Below are 20,298 nucleotides of genomic sequence, written 5' to 3' on the forward strand. Positions count from 1 at the left end.
CATTATCTGCAAAACGGTAAAGCATTGTATCGTTGTAGGTAAAGCATTGTAGGAAACACTCACGACAAGAGGTGGGATAGAATTTCCACAAGGCGCACAGCACCACCAGGCAGCACAATATCACTAAGCAGGGCAGCACAGTGCCACCAGGCAGGATAGCACAGTATCACCGGGCAGGACAACACAGTATCACTAGGCAGGACAGCACAGTATCACTAGACAGGACAGCACAGCATGACGAGGCAGGACAACACAGCTTTACATAGCGCCCTGTCCTTGTTATCTACCAAGATGTAAGGGGGGGGGGGGGGGTAACAGAAACTCTCACGACGAGCACCGCAGTCTAAGTCGTGTGCACGCACCAGCAGCAGCCATCTGTTTTGTTTTTGAGCGCCATGCGTGTGGGACGAAATGTCCTACGCTGCGTCCGCTGAGGTCGGTAGCTGGCAGCCGCTGTGCTACCGGCTGCGGGTAGCGCCGCGCTCTGCCGAGCTCTTACCGAGGTTGTCGAGCACGCCCCGTTTCCAGATGAGGCCTGCCACGGGCAACGCCGCCCTCTGCTGAGTTCTTACCGAGGTTGCCGAGCACGCCCCGTTTCCAGGTGAGGCCTGCCACGGGCAACGCCACTCTCTGCCGAGCTATTACCGAGGTTGCCGAGCACGCCCCGTTTCCAGGTGAGGCCTGCCACGGGCAACGCCACTCTCTGCCGAGCTCTTACCGGGGTTGCCGAGCACGCCCCGTTTCCAGGTGAGGCCTGCCACGGGCAAGGCCACTCTGCCGAGCTCTTACCGAGGTTGCCGAGCACGCCCCGCTTCCAGGTGAGGCCTGCCACGGGCAACGCCGCCCTCTGCCGAGCTCTTACCGAGGTTGCCGAGCACGCCCCGTTTCCAGGTGAGGCCGCCGCCGGAGCGGTTCCAGAGGCGGACGTGCCGTACGCCGGCCGTCATCAGCCGGTGCGGATTCACTGGGTCGAATGCCAGGTCAAACACCTTATCCGAGTGACCCCTGCGCAGGCACACAGGTGAGGTCTGAGTCACACGCGTTTCAGTGAGCACATAAAGCACATACTTGCGACAAACATGCAACTTTTTTACATTTTGTTGATTGCGGAACATTTTTACAAACTGTACGTAGAGAGGGAGGGGACGAAGAAACATTGATTTTCAATAATTATTATATTCAAGTAGCTCCATAGATAGATTTAAGTATATAAAGTATCCTAAGTAGGTACTCCGTAGATGCAATGCTCCCTTCACGCGCACAGGGTGCCGAAGAGCCGTGTCTCTGCAGTTGACACCTTGCGGAGGCGAGCTTCTGGCCGCTGCGCCAGTTCCAGAGCACCAGCGTGTGGGCGTCATCGCCGCCGATGCTGGCCAGCGTGCTGCCCTGCCGGCTGAGGCCCAGGCAGACCACGGCGCGCTGGTGGTGGCCCTTCAGCACCGAGAGCGTCTCCAGCGAGTCGGCCGACCAAACGTGGATGGTTGGTTGAGCGCCCATCTGTGAACCCATACTGTACGATCAGCGCGCGGCTGATCCAACGGTGGCCGGCTCAAGCAAACTTGATCATAGCTAGTCTACATTCTATGTCAAAAAACGACCTGCAGACCTGACGTGCTGGCAAGACACTGTCACAAGCTCGTGTGGTTGGAAACGCGTCTTTAATGGCGAGAAATAACGTAATTCTCTTTTTCATTCCAGTAAGTCAGTTGTCAGAGCGTCGGGCACTATGTCGTCCTTTTGCTGGGATGCCGCCTCATCTGGCCAGTGGCCGCCACGTGCTCCTGCTGGGAGGCCGCCTCACCTGGCTCATGGCCGCCACGTCCTCCTACTGGAAAGCCGCCTCACCTGGCTGATAACCACCACGTCATCCTGCTGGGATGCCGCCTCACCTGGCTGATGGCCACCACGTCATCCTGTTAGGAGACCCCCCTCACCTGGATGGTGGCCGCCACGTCCTCCTGCTGGGAGGCCGCCTCACCTGGCTGATAGCCACCACGTCATCCTGTTGGGAGACCCCCTCACCTGGCTGGTGGCCGCCACGTCCTCCTACTGGGAGGCCGCCTCACCTGGCTGATAGCCATTACGTCATCCTGTTGGGAGACCCCCTCACCTGGCTGGTGGCCACCACGCACTTCTGCTGGGAGACCCCCTCACCTGGCTGGTGGCCACCACGTCCTCCTGCTGGGAGGCCGCCTCACCTGGCTGATGGCCACCACGTCATCCCGTTAGGAGGCTCCCTCACCTGGCTGGTGGCCACCGCGCACTTCTGCTGGGAGGCCGCCTCACCTGGCTGATGGCCACCACGTCATCCTGTTAGGAGACCCCCCTCACCTGGATGGTGGCCGCCACGTCCTCCTGCTGGGAGGCCGCCTCACCTGGCTGATAGCCACCACGTCATCCTGTTAGGAGGCTCCCTCACCTGGCCGGTGGCCACCGCGCACTTCTGCTGGGAGGCCGCCTCACCTGGCTGATGGCCACCACGTCATCCTGTTAGGAGACTCCCTCACCTGGCTGATGGCCACCGCGCACTTCTGCTGGGAGGCCGCCTCACCTGGCCGGTGGCCACCGCGCACTTCTGCTGGGAGGCCGCCTCACCTGGCCGGTGGCCACCACGTCCGTGCCGGGCTGCATGGCCAAGCACAGGATGTCGTCCGTGTGATGGTTGTAGAAGCGCATGCCGTTGGTGGTCGGGTCGTACACGATGCCCAGCGCGGCCAGATGGTACACCAGGTGGCCCGACAAGCTGAAGTGCAGGTTCTTCCGCGTGCTGTGCCCCCGGTAACTGGACGGAGCACGGGACTTTGTGTAAGAACTTACATGTTCACTGGAGGGGACGAAATCGTCCCAACCATCTTTATATTTCTTCTTGAGCATCAGAACAAATGTCGCCAACAAACGGCTTTGTGTCTGTTTACGATTCGTCGAGGAATCCAGCAAACAAAACTACATGCCCCACAAGACACTCGTCTGGGGTTTGTGATGAAACGAGGCTGTTCATCCATTTCTATTTTGAACCAGTCCATTGAACCGGTCCAGTCCACGCAGTTACAGGCCCGTCGGAAGCTGACCCTGCCGTTCGAAGTGGGAGAACGCCAGGCACTGCAGCGAAGAGAAAATTCCGTACGCATATCGTTAAAGTCCTTCGCACCTACTCATATATGTAAATGACGCAAAACTTTGAACGTGATGGACCTGTGATAAAGCTTCAACGGTGCAGGGGCTTTATAGGATTAATTGAGTGCTTGACATATGAATTTAAGAGCTGTTCAATTTCCTTTGCGTCAGCCGGGATGTGCAATTGGCGGCTTGGTGGCAGGCGGGGGTGACGCGCCGCCAACAGTAATTTTGCCTCGTGATCTTTGAGTAAGTCGTCTTTGCACATAATCCATATATGATCCACATGAAGTATTCTGCCAAGGTCTATGACTGTGATGAAAAGAGCAAAGCGCATTGGCGCCCCTTTCCAAGCCGCTGGAAGCTAGCATGGCAGGCCAATTGTTCGAGGGTCAAATACTAAACATGCGTGTATTCACGACGTCTGAGACAACGCGGTCAACGACCACGCCATTGTGTACGTTATGTATTGTGGAAATGTGTGTATGTTATAGAGACATGACTGTGGTAAGCAGAGCTGCTTACCCGTACGCAAACTTGAGCTTGAGTCCCATCTCCGGCAGCTTCGTGTCCACGTTCAGCGAGGAGCTTTTCTCGGGCATCTCGCGAGTGGCTCCGACCAGCTGGCGCTTCTCCCGCTGTTTGCGGGTCAGTCTAGGGAAGAAAACCGCAGTGAAGTTTACTTCACCAAAGAGGCAATGGCAATCATTCACCTAGGTGGGAGGCGCAAGAAAAAGGAAGCAACTCTGCAGAGATCATTTCATGGGCTTGTTACGTGGTGCACTGTTTGTTAGGCGGTTGAATTCCGTACGAACGGCTTTGCACGGGTGTAACATCCCCCCTCCCCCACGGTCGATGGGACTGGGATTCGGACACCGGTGAAAAAAGCTCTGATTCGCCAAGGTACGTCAGTGACGCCCAACAGGACGCCGTCAGAGAGCAAAGTATCGACGGATTTGGACACGTGTTATTCGAGAATGTAAAAAGAAGAGACGAAAAAGGCATGCATCATGCCCACATGGACTTAGTAGGACACTTTTCATATAAGTCACCCTCGATACGAATTAAAAAATTTGGGTTTGGTTGTAGCATTTCTCCACTAGCTGGGACATGAAAAAATCCCGCAATGCTGTTCGCCCATGACTAGCGTAGCCCCAGTCATGAACATCGTGATGTTCCTGGGGAGACTTCAGTAAATGCGACGTCTGAGAACAGTGCCGGCTTAGCGTGATATACAAAAGTCAAGTCGCCAAGCTGCCAAGTTGGGCTGTCGAGGCTATAACGTCATTGGTGGACAATAACTTGGCTTGGCATTGTATGCCGTGGGGAAACTGGAGCTTTTTACCTGCCTGTAGTTAAGAATCTAAAGCAAAATTGACATGAACTGTGTGAAAATGTGTACCTTTGATGTCATGATACTTAAGCGTCTGTGAGCTTTAGAAATGCAACGTAACGTGAAACTTACACAGATTGGCTTTTACAAACATCGTTGATAATCACCAAAGCCAACAAGAAGCGCGTTTTAAGGATTGGTGAAAGATCTTAACAAAAATAAAGTGAATCAGCCTGGCACTTCGTCGGTCCAAGCCGTGGATATTTTCTCACCGCTAGATTTGGAGCTCAGCAACGTATAAGACTGGGCTATAATAATGTTTTGGCCATATAAATGACCCGATGAAAATGGACCCTGGTACCCTACAAGTCCCAGTTACATATATGTGTCTAGTGTCCATACCGTGACGGCTTGTGCAGGCTTTGTTCATTTTCCACGTCCGTGTATATTTCGGGGAATGATTCGTTGTCCGTGTCTGCCTCGTCGTCCTCGGAAACCTGCACTGATCTTCTCAAGGCCACTGGAAAGCACAGCAGATTATATTTGCACTGTATCAACCGTTATATAGCAAAAACAACTGGGGCTTGCAACTGGGGCTTAAACATATTCTATAAGACAGTACTCAGAACAAGCTGTTTATATATTTCCCGGTACCTTTTTACACATTTATCCTTGGCACCTACACGCACCCATGTGGCTGGTTTCTGTCGCTCCCAGGTGGTACTTCCAGACGAATACGGACCGGTCGCCTCCGCCCACCGACACCACGTGCGTCCGCTCCGACGTGAATCGAACACACGTCACGTGCTCCGAGTGGCCGGGAAACGAACGATATTTGCTGCCTGCGGAGAAAGGACCAGCACGGTCACGTGATCTGGCTGGCAGGGAAGTGATCGACGTCCAGGAGAGCAGTTTCCTAGTCATTGTTAGCGAATCCCCCGCCAGTCTCGGGAGAAAAGAGGGTCAAATCCGGGGAAAATCCGCTTTTGTGTCCATTGGACGTAAGTTGGGGCACTTCTTTCAGATTAGCCCCCTACTCATGCTATGAAACTACACTCTTGTCGCTATCCGCAGTTTTCCACTAGTGGAAGAAAGATCGGTATCTGCAGCTTTCCGAAAAGCGGGTGTCGTGACCCATTCAGAAACTACGGACCAGTTGGGTTAGGCGGCATTGAAAATGGACGATGAGGATAGATCATCGCCATAGGATAAATATGGAGCAGAACCACTTATCGTCAAAGGGCTGCCATCGGTAAAACCATTTCGTGCGTTACGGAGTTGGTGTAATCGATGTAGTATGGATGGCGAATGGAAGTGGTGAAAGGATTACAAGGTGTGATTATGAAATAACAAGTTCAAGTTTCTGTACCATGGCAAGTTCACCGTTTGTATGTGTATGCATGCACTTAATTCATACAGCTGAACTTTTTCATCGCCACGATGGGCAGACGACTCGAAGGGAATGTTCCACATTTGAAGATATTGAAGGAGGCATCAGATATAATGAACTAAGCTCACTTATAATCATTGGTAAACTTTTGAGTGGAAAAGATTGTTCCAGACAACAAAGTTTTCCATTTTGTTACTATGCTCCTCAATACGTTATTGTTGCATTGCGTCATGGTTCGTTTGCGTAACACTGAGGTGCTGCGAAACTAGCCATGAGGACTTGCCAGCGAAATTTCCAATCTTGCACTCACTTTTAGTACTTCAAACCCATCGAGAAATGGCAGCACGGTTCTGAAACTGTTCGCTGAGGCAGAATTGTTGCATACTTTTTTGGCGCTTTTTTGTCTTGGCGCTTTCTCGTTGTGCTCTTACATATTTATCGGTGAGTTTAAGAAGTTTAATTGTATTCCACATACTCGCTTATAGTGCCTTCTTAAGTTTTTTTTATCACAAGTCGTATTTCCATAGTAACTAGAAAAATGTCCAGCTTCTGTTATAGCACAAAACGTAGCTCGTGATTGACACCTGAACACATTGCTCAATGTTGATGAAGAGCCAACTGACGTCCAAAATAGTTAGAAACCGTGTTCATTAAGGCTGCATCTGGGCTGCTCGACGATACTAATATTTTTAGCCTTAAACGCCGCTTGGCCTACAGGGTGCATAGGGCGGCAGGATTTGAATGGGGCTGGTATGCCGTCGTGCATGTCTGGTGGTCAGAGCCACGCATGGAACTTTAGCCCCCGCCCCCTCTCGTCTTTTCTCACAACGACGCTTTTTGATCTAATCCGGACTACGTCCTGGTCTGGTGTGTTAGTATCTACTTGGAGTTTTCACCAGTTAACTCCCTTACCGCCGTCAGGTGTTATGGAGTCCTGATTTAGGGTGACTGATGTTTAGCCTGGAGTGACGTGGGCGTCACAGCCCGAATAATTCCCTTGCAACTGCTGGGATTCGAACCAGAGTTTTCTGATGCGGCCAATTGCTCCAACAAGTGAGCTAACCAGAAAAGGGAATATCCTCGACTCGTCCTTCTCGATTAGCTCTCTCGATCATCTACACACAAAAAAACAATGAAACTCAACATTCTGGGTGCATTACTCCTTCATGACCGCCAACGACTTCTAAACAAAGAAATGAATCAAATCACTGAATTATCTCTTTCGAGCAGCACCATAAGTAAATCACTTAGACAAGGAACAAGACACTGTTGAATGGCGCGGGTATTGGGTGGTTGGCACGCAGTGTTGTGATTTGCTGTGTTGATTGTGTTGTTCACAGAGTGTGTTGCCAATTATATATTTTGCAAGGCTAAATAATTGTTTGTTGTTGCCAAGTCAAAACGGCAGTGAGTGCTGTCCAGTGAAAAGCTTATAGCAATAGACTTAGCAAGCAATGGACTTCACGGCAACTAAATCTCCACACATGTACACTTCGAAAATGCTGGACAACTGGAGAAGTCCTCTTACCTCGTGGGCTCGTTAGACTTCAGGGCTGTATCCACCAAAAATCCTCCTATTCCGGCCATTAAGTTTTAATATTCTTATGCATGCAGTTCGTATATGGGAACCTAGCTTACTGCGCACAGCCCTAAAAAACTAGGTGCGCTTTGCATGCAAATACATGGAGCTTATTCATCCTCGTCGGGTTATGGTGGATTCTGTCATTTTAAGGCTAAGTATTTCGAAGAAAACATGAGAGCATGCACTTAAATTGACTGATAAATACCATCAAATCAAGCAGGAGCTTAATTCCCAGCTTATACACGGTTAGCCAGGTAGTTAATAAGATTAGCTGATAGCTGAGGACTAATACAGAGTTTTTGCTTTGTTTGTTGCAAGGAAATGCAGAATGTCCTATCCTTAAAATCATATTAAAACGTAACGTACAGGTAAAATAATTTTCACAAATTCAATAAACAATCGAAATAAGATGCACGACGTCGGCGGGGCGTAAAATTTTGTCCAACAATGACAATAATGGATTCATCGGCGTAATCGCCATAGCCGCAAATTCAGTCATCAGTCGGTAAGAAACAAAACCCCAATAAAAATGATTAAGACTTAGGTCCCCATTACCGGCGTGGGCCACCCTATAATGTGGAACAACCGGAGACCAATAAGGACGGCACCTGAACAATCGAAACTGCCGTGGCAGACCGACAAAGAAGCCCCAGTGAACAGTGAAGGGTCCTCATAACAAGCGAGAAGAACCTAACACCAATATGGTGGGACCCCTGAACGATCGGGAGCTCCCCGGAAGGCTAACTTATAGGGTCCGGCCGGAGTACGGGATCCCTTGAACAAAGGGCACTAGCCGAAGATCAGTGTACATGAATTAACGCCCCTGTGTGATCAAGAGTGCCCGGGCAGGTTAACAGAGAGAGCTCTGACAAGTGAAGGGTCCTCAGCAAATAAGCTCAGAAAGGGAAAGAGCCATAGGTCAATGAAGAGGACCCCTGACCACCGAGCGCCTCAAAGCGCTACCTTATATTGGACCCCAGCAGCAGCACGGGGTCCTCCAAGCAAGTGGAAAGAACCCGATACCAATGTGAAGGGCCCCTAAGCAGCCGAGTGTACCCTGGCATTTGAGGTCCAGGCAGCAGCGGCGGGGCGAGAGAGCCCGCTTACCCCGCGGGCGCAGCGGTTCTTGCCGAGCCCGCGCCGCCCGCCATGTCTCCGGCCGCGGCGCCGCCCCCCGCGTCTGCGCCCAGTCCGCCGGTGAGCCCCGGGTCGCGGCCGCACCCAGGCCGGACACGGCCGCTAGGCGTCTAGGTAATTTAAAGTAACCATGCTTGATTGTACGCATTACGTGATCATCAGTGGAATACCAGGTTGACTGTGCCATCTGTTGACGAAAGAGAGAAATAGCGGCAGGACTCAAAGATGCTTCTGAAGTGTTATCTAGCGGCAGGAATCCAAACTAGCCTGGTTGCCATGGATACTGGACGTTTTGAATACTGGACTTCACGACTCTGGACTTTGCGACACTGAGCTTTGTGTCCCTGGACCTTATGAAAGTCCCCAATGGGCACGGAATTGGATGCTTTCTGGACGTTTTGAATACTTGATGCTGCAATCCTGGACGATATGAATATTGGACGCTGCGATCCTGGACTTTTTTATGGCTCCCCGTCACTCACACGCCACACACCACACCCCCTCACCGTGACACCTCACTCACTCACCACTCACGAGTCACGACATTTATATATATATATATATATATATATATATATATATATATATATATATATATATATATATATATATATATATATATATATATACAACATACATCTCCAAGCCGTCGTGAGTGTGGGTGTGTGCCACTGGATGTGGGTGTTAGCGCCACCAGGTATTATAGCCGACGTTCCACAAAAACGGTTTGCCCCCAAAAATGTAGAACTGCCCCTGGTAGCACTAGTGTCAAGTATAATTGTTGGCAGTAGAAGTGATGTCGTATTACTGCTGTCGGTTTTTTGTAGCAGCACTAATGTGGTGAAACCGCTGAAGAGCAAACTTCCACAGCTTTTCAATACTGGGAGAAATAATGACGCGCGCCGCCGAGAGCAACACCACTGCGCCACAGCATACCCGCGCAGGCGGCGCATTTTTCAACACTCCGCCACGAGGCGTGTAAAAAATGCTACGTACTTTGCCACACCATTACAAACACAGCGAATTGGGCCTCGGTTTAAAGGCTGATCAATTGACATCCATGTCTACCAGCAGGCATCTCCTTTGGGAATGGAGTATCGCCGATGTCGTAGTTCTCACCTTTCTTCCGGCAGGGGTACCTGAAGAGCTTGACGAGGCCGAAGTCGTCGCCGGTGGCGATAACGCCGTTCTCCACGTCCACGTCGGCGGTGTTGATGTCGGTGAGGTCTGAGTAGCGCGGCCAGATGCCGTGTATCTCGGGCCCCAGCACCCCTGTCAGTGTGTGCCACTCCAACGAGTCCAGCACATCCTGGTCCGTCACCCGCGAGCCGTCTGTAGTAGAAGGCGATGGAGTTAAGAAGCTAGGTGACGCTCAGTCGGGTTGGGGAGGCGACGAGTGCTATGTGGTGGCTTGAGAAGAGCTCTCCGGCGGGGGCATCTTCTGTACAGCACAGCGGTGTGGCTGGGCCGGAGTTTGAACATAATATGTCACGTCCGACCATCTCTTACACACTCAGGGGATTTTTTAACGCTCATCGCTTCCTCAGCAGTCTAAGTATCACTCAACGCCCGTTTCTTTGGTCAGTAGGGTGAACGTGAAGGAGAGAATGGCATTATGATGAACAACCAGCGGTAAAAACAAGAGGGGGATTAGAGAGGGAGCGAGGGAGATGGAGAAAAAGAGAGAGAGAGAGAGAGAGAGAGAGAGAGAGAGAGAGAGAGAGAGAGATAGAGAGAGAGAGAGAAGAGAGAGAGAGATGAGAGAGAGAGAGATAGCAAGGAGAGAGAGAGAGAGATAGAGAGTAGATAAAAATGTGAACGATCTAGATCTATGAAGCAGATTAAAGCACGAGAGAGGCAACTAGAGAGAGATATAAGTTATGCCCGGGAAAAGGCCAAAAACGAAAAACCGAAACGGGCATCAGCCACGTGCGAATTGTTTAAGAGCGAACCGACATCGGCGCTTGGCGTTTGTAGCCTAGTCCCATGCCACACAAGTTATGTGTAAGTGTTCAGCTGGAGCCGACACAGCCCTGACCGTGAGCGGCGAACACGAGCCGCTCGCCGGCGCCGCTGTTGAGCTGCACATAGTCGCCGTGCATGCTCCAGTCCAGGTGGCTGATGTAGCTGGAGGCGCCGGCCAGCTCCGCCTTGCGCCGGTACCGCTCCGTCTCGTACACGTCCACGAAGTTGTCGTGCGAGCCGACCGCCAGCCGCGATCCGTCCGGCGAGAACTTGAGATCCGATATGGCCTCCTTGCGGTCGGAGATGCGGGTCACCTCCGACATGTCGCTGCCGGCGGACGGAGGAGGCGGGTTGGTCACGGGGAACAGATGGCGAAGTGCCGTGGATGGCGGCGGGATCGGTTCTCGGTTCTCTTGATATTTACCTTGGAAAGAACATGACGACACTGTTTTCATGTTCCGTGGCCGTCTGTATATGTTCATGGTAGCTGCAACTTTCCCAGGCACATGCAAGTTAGGACTCGAGATGGCACATTTAGATACCGTAACACTGAAAGCTGATATCAGGCCAGTGTTGGCGATACTGGAACGGTGCGTGGATTTACATTGTCGACACTTTTAACGCCTCAGGAAATGGTGGGTTCATTGAGAAGTAAGCTATAAACCGATACCACGTCTGGTGCCAGTCCCGTGCTGCTGAGAGGCGACAACAACGCATCTACGCTGGTGCTCATACGTGTCATACATCGGGTTTCCATGACTGAGTACATCCCTATTAAGGGTACGCTGCCTACGCCAGATGTAATGCAGTTACGCCGCGTCCATCACAACAGCCGGTGTGCGGCTGTCAGGCTCGCATCTCGACGACAATGCCTTTGGACGGCTGTGACATAACCCGCTTACCCCGAGCGGAGGATGGCCACCGTGCCGTACTTCATGCCGACGGCGATCTGTGACGAATCGGGCCGGACGGCGCAGGCCATGACCTCCAGGTCCAGACGGGTCGCCTGCAGCGCCTCTCTCTTCTCGACGTCCCACACCCTGCAGCGGAAGCCAGGTCAGCGCGGCACGGCTGGATGCGGCGATCGCCCACCTGGAGCGCGGGCGGCAGAAGCTGGCTCATCGCCCCATCAGTGCTCCGTTCAGGGCATCTGGCCATCAGGGCAACGTGCGGGCATGCACGTCTTAACTTGCGCAGGACGACCAGTGTCTTGACTTTCAAGAAGCCTTCTCTCACGAAGATAAAATGACCAGTGCAGTAGACATCGGTTTGTGTTGGCATGCCGTTACTTGGCCCGCCGGTCTGATTGCCGGTGTGCTGGTTGATGGATACGACTTGCTGAATCACGCACCTGACAGTGTGGTCCTCTCCTGCCGTCACGACCAGGTAGTTGGCCACGTGAGGACACAGACCCCACAGTTCACCCTTGCCGTGGCCTTGCATGTAGCAGACACTGTCCGCGTCGTGGTGAACGAAAATCTCGCTCAGTCGAGTGCCGATCAAAAACTGGAGACCACGTGGGCAACTGTTAATCAACCCCCTGGCTACACGCCCGCCAGGTAAGTCTTGACGATGTCTTGACGAACCCAGCATGCTGCTCCTATGCACTGTACAAAATAAAGTCACATCTGAAATAAGAAAAACATATAAGCAGCATCAATATTTCTTGGCAATAATCACGGTTCCTCTCGGCTCCCTCACCTGCGCCCGGCCGGGGTCTGAGAAAACAGGGCCCGGGCGTGGGGCGAGCTGTCTCCCTCTAGGATTTCCAGCTTTCACACGTCGTACGAGAAAAACAAAGATACTGTTGTGAAGGTCTCGTCAAATTATCAGAAATGCATAACAAATGTGTGACCTTAGGTCAAATGTTAGGCCACCAGAGATCACAAAAGGAAAAACGGCTATTCTGATAGATGCAATTAAACCATGTATTAACACGCACCCGGGTGGCCGGTTGAATACCCTTCGCTTAGGTGGGGAAGGTGTCAGTTTGACCTCCCCTAAGATCTCAAAAACTGAGAGCTTTAAACACCAAATTCACAGAGTGTGTTGCCTGTATAAGTACTCACTTGTATGAAACTTTGAGTCAGCGCGCGATAAGTCAGTGTACGACACTTCTTACCGTGGGCCTCTAATCCGCACCTGCATTGGCACTTCAACGTCAGAGTAGATCACTAGCGTAACATAGCACCTATCAATGATTGTATTTGAGTAGCACACCGTCTGGTGTAGGCCTTAATGCTAATTTAAATTCAATTATCAAAACAATCTCGAGGTGTTTTGGTTGCCGTGATCCCACGAGGGGCAAATAAAGCCACTGGTCTGATATGAGCCCCAGTGATCTACTCAAAGACATATGTATGTTAAAGTTGGTCGCATGTAGAGGTTTGAGGGCACTTCGACACCGATCTGTAGCTTGAACTATATTGATCTTATTAAACCCGAAGGCTATGCCAAATGGGGTTCCAAATTTGACACAAGTGTGTTCACATGCAGTTCTACCGTCTCTGCAAATTAGGTGTATCTATTATTCTCAGGGTTTTTTTGTGAAATATCAGATCGGTCAAATTGTCCCCCTCACCACACCCGAGAGTGCTGATTTCAACAGCAAGCCTACCCGCATCTCAGGGGATAAAACCATGTGATGAGGACATTATAGCCCAAATGAAAATATTTATAAATAATCGCACGTCAGACGGATCGTTGGGTCACTGACCTGCCCATGTTCCCAGACGACGGACGTAACAGCCCCATCTCTATTAAGCGCAGGACTTCTCGCTGACAACACAAGCATTCGTGTGAGATCTGATGTAATATCACTGACTCAACGAACATGATTTATTCATAGACTCACGAGGAGCTGTCCACATTTTATCTTGCAGCCTTCTGGTGCCAAAAATACATGCTTTGATTCACACGGTGCATGGCGTCGAGGCTGGCATCTCACCTCTAACAGTTTTGCTGGGGTCATAGTGAGCGGTCCACAGTTTGACGTGGCCGTCCTCTCCCCCCGTCACCAGACCGTCTCGAGCCAGCGCCAGGCACAGCACGGCACTCTGCGAGTGCACAAAATCAGAAGAACTGACATGGGGCTGCGTTTGGGGATAGCGGGTATGTGACCTCGGTCTACACCGCATATTTGCTCAACGCAAGATCTGATGGCGCTCTGGAAGCTTTACAGATTCTCGGTCAAAACGGAGTGGGTCTGGCTGCAACTTTTCCTAAAGGAGGAGAAAGCCTGATTTTAAGAAGCAGTTTTCATCAGCGACATCTCACGAATACCCGGCATATCGAAACTGTCTCCGCTGCTTTTGGACACAACTTTACAAATGCTGTCAAAATCTTGTGTGTTTACCGTTCCCAAATGGGTCCACGTTGAAAAAAGTTCTGTGCAATTTCTGCGGTTTAAAAAATGATAAAACCCGGATAAGAAGCAAGATATCATTAAGCACAAGACCCAACCCCAACTTTCCATACATCCAAAAAAAATCAATGGCTTGGTTGGCCCAATGTCTGTAAAAATGCTGCCGTTCATGACCGTTGACGGCAAAAATTGCGGCCATATTGCCGAATTGCATTGAACTTGAGGAAAAATAGAAACAAAATTACTGAAAATATCCAGGCGTACCTAATGCACTAGCATGGTAGTTGGAATCGTCACAGCACCGTACAAATCAAGGCAGTGAAAGCAAGAAAAGCAAATACTAAGTGGCCAGACCGCGTGGTGGCATGGAGTAACACTGAGCCTTATTATTCGCGCTGTTATCCAGCGCACACTGTTAGAGCTCTCCACCACGGCTGTACTGACTATCTGGCCGTCTTGACGCCCCCACCAGCCCCGTCTGCATGAAGCTGCACTAGCCAGTGTGCGTGCAGCTAGAGCTTACGTCATGTGTCCCATCGATGACGCGGTACAGCTCTCTGTTCCTCCACACGTACACATGGCCGTGCTCAGTGCCCGTCACCAGCGTGGTCTCCGACTGATACAGCACGCAGGTCAGGTTTTGCACTAGGTCAGCGGCTCCAAACACAGCACCGTGCGACCTGAAAGCCAGGCGTGTAAACCAACGGCGTGGTGCGTTTCGGATCCGTCCCGTTGGCCTAGCAGTGCATGCATGCTCATTCGGTGTGGTCGGACACGGTAACGATCGACTTAAGTGGTCCCCTAAGGCATGTTTGGTTTATTTCCATAGGCATATACAATATATATATATATATATATATATATATATATCATGCATTAACAGATAGGACTTTGTTTTCATGTTCTCACAATTACCTGATCCATGTTCGTTATTCCGGCGTCATTGAAAGTGGGGTTAGTGCAGCACAGCTGTGCCATAACCGCTAGTCAGAACCAGGGTCTTGCAGAAAACATCTAAAAACTTTTTGGTCTCCACGCGCGGAATGCTACATAGAAAAGCTTTACTCCGTGAAAGCGAATACCCCCGCTTACACTCAGACATTATGCCCTACCGTATCCTTCGTGTGATTACTTTTCGTTCATATGCAATTTGAACTGCCCCGCTTACTTGAAGCTGTTGCCCAGCTGGTGCCAGAGCCGGAGGTGATGGTCGCCGCAGGTGGCCAGCTCGTTGGCCGTGTACGGGCTCCAGGTGAGGTCCAGTACCCGCGCCGAGTGGCCTGTGGTGGAGGCCACGCTCGTGCCCCGCTGCCAGTCCCACACCACCAGCGTGTTGGAGTCGTCCATCCCGAGCGAGGCCAGCATCTGACGGAGTCACGACCACGGCACGGCAGGTCGTCGGTGAAACGCTCGTCTTCTCTCGATCACTGACAGACCGGACAAGCTGCCTGGTGAGCCGGGTACTCGGCCTCCAACCCTCGCCCTGTTGATGCAACCCCTAAACTGTTTTGAGGATACCTCTCCGGCATGCTGTTTTCAATCGTGCCCAAGTTTTTAGTAGCCTATGGGGCATCCATCGCGCGCTTTTGACACCAAAAACAGGCCCCTGTTAACAGTGAACAATGAACAGAGTAAACAGTGTTAAACAAAGCCATACATATCCGAGACAGTTCCTTAAGCAATAAAGCAATTGAACTTAGATACAGCAAATTTCATTGACCTAGTGCCAAGTGTGGAGGTCAGACTGAGTTCAACACTTAACATCTTTTTTTACTTGAGAACTTTCCTTACTGGGTAATTCCTAGCACTCATTTCGAATCTATTAATAACACAGACCGGCTCTATTAATAACAGACATGCTCCAAGGAAATCTTACACGTCAGAGTAGGTCACTGACCTAATATGGGAAAGGTCAGCCTTTTGTTTTTAGGAGAATGCCTCGTAACATAATTCTTTACGTTTATCCAAAAAGCAAAACGCAAGCAGTCTCTCAAGTTTTGGCCAACTTGATTTTTATGAGGCAAAAAACAATCACTGACCTTTTGCTTAGAACAGGGATCTATATTCAAGACGGTTGCATGATGGGTCTGGTAACACCTTAGACGCTAATATGGAGTTTGACCTTTTTTGACCTTGTTCGATACTAAAGGTATCATGTATAAGCCTTAATTTTGGCATAAGTGAGTTTACGCACACCCCATCCCACCCTGTTAGTTTGATGTATCTAGCTTTCCTGTTTGTTTGTGATCTCAGAAGAGCAAACTAACCCCGCCTCACCCGGGCAAAGGGTATTTAACCGGTCATCCGTGCATGTGGTTTAACTCATTTCAAGCCCATTCTGTGACAATTATTGCATCAAATCGCTTGCCATAACTAAAATGTTTGGAAGCAGCATATGACATATAAACCAACCGTTCATGATGATTATTGTTCTCGACAGTATGTGCATGGTGCGTTATGTCACACTTGCCACCCGCCTTATGCCTGATCCACCTAATGAAAGAGTACACGACCGCAGTGGTGTACTCCTTCATTCCAGTGCACTGCTATGACATTGATCTGAGAGCGTTCAGCCGGCGCTCGGCGCTCTGGCGCCGACGGCCCACCGCCCTGGTCTGAGAGCGTTCGGCCGCCATTCCCAGAACCCCACCTTGCCGTCCAGGCTGAAGCCCAGTCGCTTAATGCCAATCAGATGGGCGTCCTTCAGCACGGAGAGCGTTTCCAGCGTGAACGGGTGCCAGACGCAGATGTAGGGCTCGTCGCCCAGCTGACCGGTGGCCACCTTCGTTTTGTCCGGGCTCACTGCGAGGCTGCCCGCACACAGAGCGAGCCGGCTGGGTGGAGCCCACGGCGGGGTTCGCGGCAACACAAGGCGCAAACACTGCGCAGCGTTATACTGGCCGGTATGGGAAGCGTGTTGCCTCATTGAGAACACTTATTCATGGGCTCAATGCATTGCTCCAGCAGTGTAATATATTATTCACTAACGTCTTTCACGGCTGAAGACAGCTAATTTTGCAACGGTGCTCTGTAACGGTACAGTTGGAATGCCCGCATTACTAATTAATGCAGCGCACGCCTGGAAACAGCTACTTTGTTGAGGCGCAGAGGCGCTTGTCTCCTTTGTTCAGAAACTAAAGAGGCATGTCGGTTGGTGGACGACAGCTTAGACAGTTTAGACAGCAGCAAACAGTACACAGTGTTTGGTAGTCATTCAGAACATCCGCCATCAGCGCTTCACGATTACCTCGTGATGTCGTCGTTGTGTCCGTGAAAGTACTTCTGGTCCTTTTCCGCGAGGCGAAACACTACGCCCACGCCCGCAGTGAAGTACACGATGATGTTCTTGGCCAGGAAGTGGACGTTCTTCATGGCTACCCCATTATATCCGAATATCCACTCCAACCTGAGACTGGCGTCAGGCGGTGCCCTGGCGGTCATTTTGATCTTCCCAGCAGTGCGCACTCACTCCTGACGAGTGAGGCTGCGCCGGTCACCTGCCGTTCCTTTGAAGCACCACACCACACGGTGGCTCCTGCCTCGAAGGTTTGCAGCACCCTCACGACACTCTTCGCACACTCGTGGCGCCTGTCAAGGGGCCGCAGGGTCCGGCGAGACCTTGTGTTCTGAGCGGGACCTCGCGCTCAAAGGGACCTCGTTCTCAGCGGGACCTCGCGCGCTGAGTAGGACCTCGCGCACTGAGCGGGACCTTGCGCACTGAGCGGGACCTCGCGCACCGAGCGGGACCTCGCGCACTGAGCGGGACCTCGCGCACTGAGCGGGACCTCGCGCACCGAGCGGGACCCTGCGCACCACTGAGCGGACCTCGCGCACTGAGCGGGACTTCGCGCACCGAGCGGGACCTCGCACACTGAGCGGGACCTCGCACACTGAGCGGGACCTCGCACACTGAGCGGGACCTCGCGCACCGAGCGGGACCTCGCCAGGCGAACGCCGGCTCGTCGGCGTCAATGTGCCGGCTGCCCCACCAGCGTGGATTGGGCGGCGGACCGGTCCAGGCGACCGTTTGTATACACGGTCGCCAGGGCTCCTGCCGTCGGTCGATCGGGTGTTACACCGGCGGCCTGGGCGCGGTGACGTCACAGCTACCGGCGGCCGGGGCGCCGTGGCGTCACAGCTGTGTCGCGATACACGGGGCCCGAGGCGTGTCGTGAAGCGGCGTGGCCACCAGAGTGCAGCTTCGGGTTTTCAGCAGTATAGTCGACAGGTGGTCAGGTCTTTGTGGTTTTGCTAGGTCAAAGATAGGCTGTGCCCGCAAGATCAGGTCGACATTCTATTTTCCTGGATACTCTGGATATTCCACGTGTCAGGGGAACGGGCGCAATTTGCTTGATCCCCATGTTTCATTTCAAAACTTTTGGCATGTCCTCACTGAAGTAGCATAATTCACACCATAGCCTCCAGTTGAGGGGAGAATCCTAGCTCAACTCTAATACAACGTAATGGATGCTGATCAGCACTCATTACGACTGGGGACGGCCAGCCTGATGATGGTATTAAAAGTTGATATGTTGCATTTACTGGCTGTGACTGTGCATGGCGAAAAGACGAGAAAGGAAAGAAGCTAGGCATTGTCTTCGGTATGTGCTCATGGAAGCTGTGCCGATGGAGCTTCATTGAACTGAGACGCCCTGATTTCCTTTACTGTTTTATTCATGTCAATCAGTCTACACCGGTTGAATACACATACTTGGCAGAATACATGATCAATAGCACGGACCTCCGCGCAACCACATTTCGCCTACAAGCTAAGGGCACACCCATGCGTGAATGCGGAACGATGTGACAGTGAATGACTTTCAACGGCCAAAAATGTGACCATAAGCGTGAATGACATAGTTGTGATTCCGTCCTCAAACGCTTGCGGAGCACATGCGTCGAAACGAGACGCGATAGCATTTGGAAGTCACACGAACACGCCCAAGTCCGTGAACAGGGCGAGCGCTTCATCCTGCCAGGTGTCCATAGTTCCACGGAATGCTATGGGTACAAACTGGCGCCGCAGAAGAAGTGTAGGTGCGCCTGGCGCAACTCCGGGCTGCTGCAGTACAGCCAGCTGTCGGCGAAGTTGAAGAGTGCGCGCATGATGACCACCACCACCCACCAGGGGTCGACCTCATCCACCTCGGGCTTGATGCTCGTCAGCGCTTGCATCAGACCATGCACGCTAAAGGGCACCAGGCAGATGCCGTACAGCAGGAAGATGCGCAGCAGGTAGTAGAACTGGCGCACGTGCTGGCGCAGCCGGCCGCGCTCGGCCAGCTGGTGCGGCAGGGTGACCAGACTGCGACGCAGCAGGCGGCGCGCTGAGCACGCTAATGTCAGATTCAGCAGCAGCGTGGCCGTCACTATGCCGAGGTTGGTGATGTAGAGTAGCGCGCTCGCCTTAGCGCCGAGTATACGCACTGAGGCGGTGAAGCAGTCAGACACGGCGTCCGGCAGCCGGTGACCGGCCAGCAGCTGCCAGCAGATGCCCAGACCGTTGACCACCAGCGCCAGCGCTGCGGCCAGCAGCACGCGGCGCAGGACGGTGCCGGACGTCACCAGAAGCGGGTAGCTGAGTGGGTTACGCAGGGCCGTGTGCCGGTCCAGCGCCAGCCAGAAAATGACGACGTTGGAGGCGGTGAGCGAAAAGGTGGTGGCGGCCAGCGTAGACAGGCAGAACGTCGGCGACTGCAGCGACAGGGCGAAGCGCAACGTCGAGTGTGTCACGTATACCAGCCCCAGCAGGCAGTCGATGAGGCAGAGCGTGCAGATGTAGTAGTTGGTAGCTGTGTGCAGGTGGGAGTAACGAGCCACCACCACCGGGAAGGTGGCCGACGTCAGCAGTATCAGCAGGCCGACGACGAGTCCGGACAGCTGCGGCAGCGGCATGGGCAGGCCGCCGCCGCCGCCGCCTGGCACGCCAGGGCCAATTAGAATCGGTCAAGAGCAGGGTACATTGGTCTTGTTTTGGTCAGGCATATAAATGGAGACGCTATTTTGGCTGCGTGGCGGCGCTCCGTCACTGCAACTATGGAATGAGATGCTGCTATCAGTCAAAGGCTATCGAAATATTACAATGCGTTTGATGAGTTCTGATACCGAAGCTGGATTAAAATTACCTTGGTCATGCAGATACCTCCTGGCTATTATATGACATTTCGCAGATGTGTGCTTGAGAACAGATCTATAAATCGAAGCAAAAGGCAATGCAGTTGCCTTACTCAACCTAGACTACTTGGCCTGCCTACCAGATTACCCTAGGCATTACGAAAACGGACAGGAATAACGTACGGAAAAAGAGACACTTGGCGAAATGGGAATGGGTGACTTCTTAACATGCACTATGCCACGGCGACTGAGTACAGAGGGCCAGCTGTAGTGCGGTTTACAGCAGCACGGCACATTGG

The 20,298-nt window shown here is 52.1% G+C and overlaps 3 protein-coding genes across 3 annotated transcripts in view; all 3 read right to left on the reverse strand.

The window, feature by feature from the left end:
* Nucleotides 1-10,087, reverse strand: part of LOC119094199 (echinoderm microtubule-associated protein-like 5) — a 23,912-nt gene extending 13,825 nt beyond the window's left edge. Inside the window, exons 1-7 of the mRNA XM_037217275.1 lie at nucleotides 9,676-10,087; nucleotides 5,137-5,289; nucleotides 4,850-4,967; nucleotides 3,640-3,768; nucleotides 2,596-2,782; nucleotides 1,298-1,497; nucleotides 863-1,005 (exon numbers count right to left, since the gene is read on the reverse strand). Of these exons, the coding sequence (XP_037073170.1) occupies nucleotides 863-1,005; nucleotides 1,298-1,497; nucleotides 2,596-2,782; nucleotides 3,640-3,768; nucleotides 4,850-4,967; nucleotides 5,137-5,140 (781 nt within the window). The 5' untranslated portion in view covers nucleotides 5,141-5,289; nucleotides 9,676-10,087. The remainder of the gene's footprint in view (nucleotides 1-862; nucleotides 1,006-1,297; nucleotides 1,498-2,595; nucleotides 2,783-3,639; nucleotides 3,769-4,849; nucleotides 4,968-5,136; nucleotides 5,290-9,675) is intronic.
* Nucleotides 9,593-17,449, reverse strand: LOC119094200 (echinoderm microtubule-associated protein-like 6). The gene is made up of 10 exons (XM_037217276.1): nucleotides 17,133-17,449; nucleotides 16,536-16,695; nucleotides 15,054-15,250; nucleotides 14,409-14,565; nucleotides 13,469-13,577; nucleotides 13,238-13,299; nucleotides 11,873-12,027; nucleotides 11,424-11,561; nucleotides 10,595-10,848; nucleotides 9,593-9,888 (listed from the first exon to the last, which is right to left on the reverse strand). Exons 1-10 carry the CDS (start codon nucleotides 17,324-17,326, stop codon nucleotides 9,593-9,595), a joined length of 1,722 nt encoding a protein of 573 aa, XP_037073171.1. The 5' UTR covers nucleotides 17,327-17,449.
* Nucleotides 17,450-18,886: 1,437 nt separating this feature from the next.
* Nucleotides 18,887-19,780, reverse strand: LOC119094202 (dopamine receptor 2-like). Its single transcript, XM_037217277.1, has 2 exons — nucleotides 19,187-19,780; nucleotides 18,887-19,141 (listed from the first exon to the last, which is right to left on the reverse strand). Exons 1-2 carry the CDS (start codon nucleotides 19,778-19,780, stop codon nucleotides 18,887-18,889), a joined length of 849 nt encoding a protein of 282 aa, XP_037073172.1.
* Nucleotides 19,781-20,298: the final 518 nt, after the last annotated feature.

This window comes from Pollicipes pollicipes, unplaced genomic scaffold (genome assembly GCF_011947565.3).
Source record: "Pollicipes pollicipes isolate AB1234 unplaced genomic scaffold, Ppol_2.1 Scaffold_4002;HRSCAF=4701_pilon_pilon_pilon, whole genome shotgun sequence".
In the NCBI taxonomy this organism is placed as follows: domain Eukaryota; kingdom Metazoa; phylum Arthropoda; class Thecostraca; order Pollicipedomorpha; family Pollicipedidae; genus Pollicipes; species Pollicipes pollicipes.

Excerpts from the sequence above, each read along its gene's own strand:
- LOC119094200 (XM_037217276.1), bottom strand. The coding sequence starts at position 17,326 with ATGACCGCCAGGGCACCGCCTGACGCCAGTCTCAGGTTGGAGTGGATA. Across the intron at positions 15,251-16,535 it reads GCTTCAGCCTGGACGGCAAG|ATGCTGGCCTCGCTCGGGAT; the intron begins GTGGGGTTCTGG and ends TGACTCCGTCAG. Across the intron at positions 10,849-11,423 it reads GTGGCCATCCTCCGCTCGGG|CGACATGTCGGAGGTGACCC; the intron begins GTAAGCGGGTTA and ends GTCCGCCGGCAG.
- LOC119094202 (XM_037217277.1), bottom strand. The coding sequence starts at position 19,780 with ATGCCGCTGCCGCAGCTGTCCGGACTCGTCGTCGGCCTGCTGATACTG. Across the intron at positions 19,142-19,186 it reads GCCTGCTGCGTCGCAGTCTG|CACGTGCGCCAGTTCTACTA; the intron begins GTCACCCTGCCG and ends CGGCTGCGCCAG.